Consider the following 4,142-nt stretch of genomic DNA (forward strand, 5'->3'; position numbering starts at 1 on the left):
GTGTGTGTGTGTGTGTGTGTGTGTGTGTGTGTGTGCGAAAGTGTGTGTTTATATATATTTATATATTGATATATATGTGTGTATATATATTTATGTATATTATATATATATATATATATATTATATATATATATATATACATGTGTGTGTGTGTGTGTGTGTATGTGTATGTGTGTGTATGTATTTATGTGTGTATTTGTATGCCTTAATAAACGATACGTATGCCATGGATGTTCCTGTTCTCTTAATGCATAGCGTGTTTTGTTATATGTGCTCGAATTCTACCTTTCCTATTTATTACTAGATTCACAGTCTTGTAAGCCTGTGCAATGATATCTCTGTGTACATTCCACAAACGTTACCGCTGCCAGACTGCTTATTCTGTGTCTGCCTGTTTCCGATGTTATCGCGTTAGGTGGTGGTGTGCGATCTCTCGTCCTTACAAAGCGTGCGGGAAGCGGCTCAGAGCATCCTCAATAACTACACACACCTGGACGTACTCATCAACAATGCCGCCGTTGTCATGGATACGCGTGTGCTGACCGTGGACGGCCATGAGATGATGTTCGGTACTAATCACCTGGGGCCATTCCTACTAACCAGCATGCTACTTCCACTCCTGAAGATATCTACCTACCCAGGTCTAAATGTCAAGTCAGGGAGGGAAGGGAAGTATATAACACCCCAAAGCAGTTGCAAGGATGCACAAGGGTGTGTACATAACGGTGAAGCGTACATGGGTGTGTGTGGTGGCAGGGTTGTCAATGTGTCGTCTGCGGCCCATTCGTTCGTGAGTTGTGTTAATTTCGACGACTTAAACTACGCCAAGGGCTTTTCGACCTTCCCCGTGTACGGCCACTCGAAGCTGTGCAATATCTTATTCAGTCGTGAACTGGCCAAGCGATTGCTAGTTGATGAAGCGGACCGTGTCTCCGCCGGAACAGCCGCCCAAAGTGCACACACACTACCAGGCACAGACTCACAAGCACACACACCCACAGACACAGACTCACAAGCGCACACATCAACAGACACAGAGTCCCAAGCACACACTCACACTGTATTAGACACCGGCGTTCAAACGTCCAACCCCCTCAGCGAGAGCAACGCAAGCTCACGTGCTGCTGATAGTGCAGCAACAGATAACGCAGACAGGGAGATTAAGAGTCACAGACCATGTAGTGTGAGTGTAAGCTGCCTGCATCCTGGTGCGGTGGCTACTAATCTGGGGGCCAACTCCAGTACGTGGTACGTTAAACCAGTGATCTCAGTACTGAGCTTGTTCTTCAAAGCGCCCGAGAAAGGGGCGGAGTCGAGCGTGTACCTGGCCACACAGCCGCAGGGGGGTGCGTGTGCGGGTGAATACTTTATTGGCTGTAAGGTGGCGGGTATCAGCAAGGGCGCTACAGACGATGCAGCGGCTAAACGATTGTGGGAAGTGAGCGAGAGACTGGTGGGTATAGCAGAGTAAGCATACGACATTCAGAATGTTTATGCCCATATAGCTCGGTAAGGATACGAGGTTAGGAATGTATATGCCCATGTATCTCAAAAAGGATACGACGTTAGGAATGTTTATGTCCATATAGCACGGTAAGGATACGACGTTAGGAATGTATATACCCATACGGCTCAAGGAATGTATATGCCCGGGCAGTGTGCAAAGCTTGTGACAGCAGACAGTGTGGTTGCAGTGTGGTATATATCACTCTGTTAGGTGTCTGGCACTGCAACACTGTGGAATAGCCATAGAAATGCTACTCACGGAGAGTTCAATTGTTGTATCCGCAAACACTTTTGAGCCTTATGACAGTTTATTTTCAACTACGTTCAGTACTATGTAGTGCTTTGAGGAATGTGGATTTGCATCCTTTGCATTGGATATATACAACCCAGAGTATGTTTATTTTTGTCATAGTTTATATAGAAGCACGCGGTGTACTGTATACGTACACAGACGCAAATTTCTATTCTACTTGCTGAGTTTGGGATCGAAAATTCTGACTCTTGGCGGTGTGCAGGTATTGGGCAATAAATCAATCATGTTTTAGACTAGAACCCAATGATTTAAATTCACATAAAGAATGAGGTCAAGACTTCGCTAAAGCAATTCATTGAAAAGTTCATTTACACCTGCTGTGCGAAGCGCAAATATGAACAGAAGAAGTGCAAAGATAGCAATGTACTCTACGGTTCAGAATATACTTGGAACGGACATCAGTAGTGTTGCGCAAGCGAAGAGTTTAGCGAATCCGGGGTGCCCAGATGCAGTGAAAAGATCTGCTCCAATGAAAAAAGATACGACTCGCCCAAAAAGTTTACGAATTCGTCTGTACACTGTGGATATGGGGAGGCAATTACGTATGAGAAGTTGTTCGATGGCAACGACTATTGTCAGCCTGGAGCACCGGAGTTGAAATCCGTTTGTGCTGCGAGAGGAACCAGTTCTCGCATCCTGTAAAATGCAAACACGCTCGAATTCACTGTGATACGGACCGACAGACAAACACCAAGGGTTCAGTGCTGGTTTTAATTGCCTATCTGACGTGCCCAGATGCACCGAATCCACGCGCTGTGAACCTCTAACCGACACGACCAGTGTAACCTCCCCCCCCCTATCGGACTCTATAAATCCAGCAGTTAAATACTACAAGTGTGGTGGTATCACATCACATAGGTGCAGGAACGGATTCAAGCACAATACACCGTACTATAGGTATACCACTAAGTGTGCTGGGTATTTCTCTATCAAGTGTAGGGGTTCGAGTTGCTGTAGGTGAACACCGCCCTACAACTGACAACCAAATTCTATATCACTTTGCAATAGAAGGCGGCTAAACTAGTCGTCTAGAATAAAAAATGGTGAATGTGGACAAATAACTATTATGCCGGTTACCAAGTATGATGTGCATTGCAGCCCTTCAACCAATGAATGTACAGTTCACTCTTTATTAAAACCGATACAAACACTGATCTATTATAATATGGCCTGCAACTAGTGAATTATATACGTGTATATATTTTCAGCTAGTTAAATTGGATGGTTAGTGACACTTTATGGTTTAGGGTTCACCTCTCCAATCATTGCTTAAACTTCTTGAAGGATCGTGTGTCCGTTGGTCCGTCATACTTGTCATTCAAGCGCTTCCAGAGGGCGACGTAAGTGTCAATGTTCTCGTACGTGGTATGAACATTTAAAGAAAACCGCCTTCTGACCCGGGGTATAGATCGTACGGCCCCTGTCGTCGTAAGTAGTGGTAAGCATATACCCAATCCAATCCAAACTCAGACCTGCTTCTCTGCTTTTAGTATGCATCGCCTGGATCTCATCGTGAATCTGACGGTGGAAAACAGTGTGTTCATCCAAGGCATCGATAGAGTCCGAGAATTTCATATTGAGATCGTGTTCGAAAGCTGTCTCGGTTTCGTCGTGATTGTTGATTCCTGAGTTTAATAGACAGAGGAAGAGTAGAGAACGAATGAGAGGTGAGGCGAGATATGACCACAAACACGTGAATACACACACTTCGGTTCAACGTGACTGATATCTCAACCACAGCCAGATGCATAAATGAAACCACATGGTCGCAAGCGTCACACTGGCGACAAGAAGCCTTCGAACGCAATTCAGATTGAAGTTGTTCTTACTAAGTTTGAAGTGAACATACCTTTGTACATCCTCCAGCACACAGACGGGCCGCCGCTATGGTCCCCCACTGTGATGACATTGTAGAACACGGTGTGCAGCCTATGACGGAAATATTTGGCGTTCTGTATACCGTGGCCCAGTGCGATCTAATGGCCTTCAACTCCGAGTGCTCTACGATTGCGTGTATTGAATAAAAAGCCATATATATATATAGTCTTACAAAGCCATATATATATATAGTCTTACAAAGCCATATATATATATATATAGTCTTACAAAGCCATATATATATAGTCTTACAAAGCCATATATATATTTAGTCTTGCAAAGCCATAGATGTATTTAGTCTTACGAAGCCATATATATATATATATAGTCTTACAAAGCCATATATATATATAGTCTGACAAAGCCATATATAAATATAGTCTTAATATTTGGTCTTACAAAGCCATATATATAAATACAATATTCTTACAAAGCCATACATATA

General features: G+C 43.7%; 2 protein-coding genes across 2 annotated transcripts in view; one reads left to right on the forward strand and one right to left on the reverse strand.

Moving 5' to 3' along the window:
• Window positions 1-415: 415 nt before the first annotated feature.
• On the forward strand, window positions 416-2,092 carry SARC_09368 (hypothetical protein; the record flags this gene model as incomplete). The annotated part of the gene is made up of 1 exon (XM_014296612.1): window positions 416-2,092. A coding segment is annotated over one exon (1,056 nt), but the record flags the coding sequence as incomplete, so codon positions are not given.
• Window positions 2,093-3,166: 1,074 nt separating this feature from the next.
• SARC_09369 (hypothetical protein) overlaps window positions 3,167-4,142 on the reverse strand; it is a gene marked incomplete at both ends in the record, with an annotated part of 2,904 nt that continues 1,928 nt past the window's right edge. Inside the window, 2 exons of the mRNA XM_014296613.1 lie at window positions 3,167-3,444; window positions 3,669-3,748. Of these exons, the coding sequence (XP_014152088.1) occupies window positions 3,167-3,444; window positions 3,669-3,748 (358 nt within the window). The remainder of the gene's footprint in view (window positions 3,445-3,668; window positions 3,749-4,142) is intronic.

This window comes from Sphaeroforma arctica (genome assembly GCF_001186125.1).
Source record: "Sphaeroforma arctica JP610 unplaced genomic scaffold supercont1.945, whole genome shotgun sequence".
NCBI lineage: Eukaryota > Ichthyosporea > Ichthyophonida > Sphaeroforma > Sphaeroforma arctica.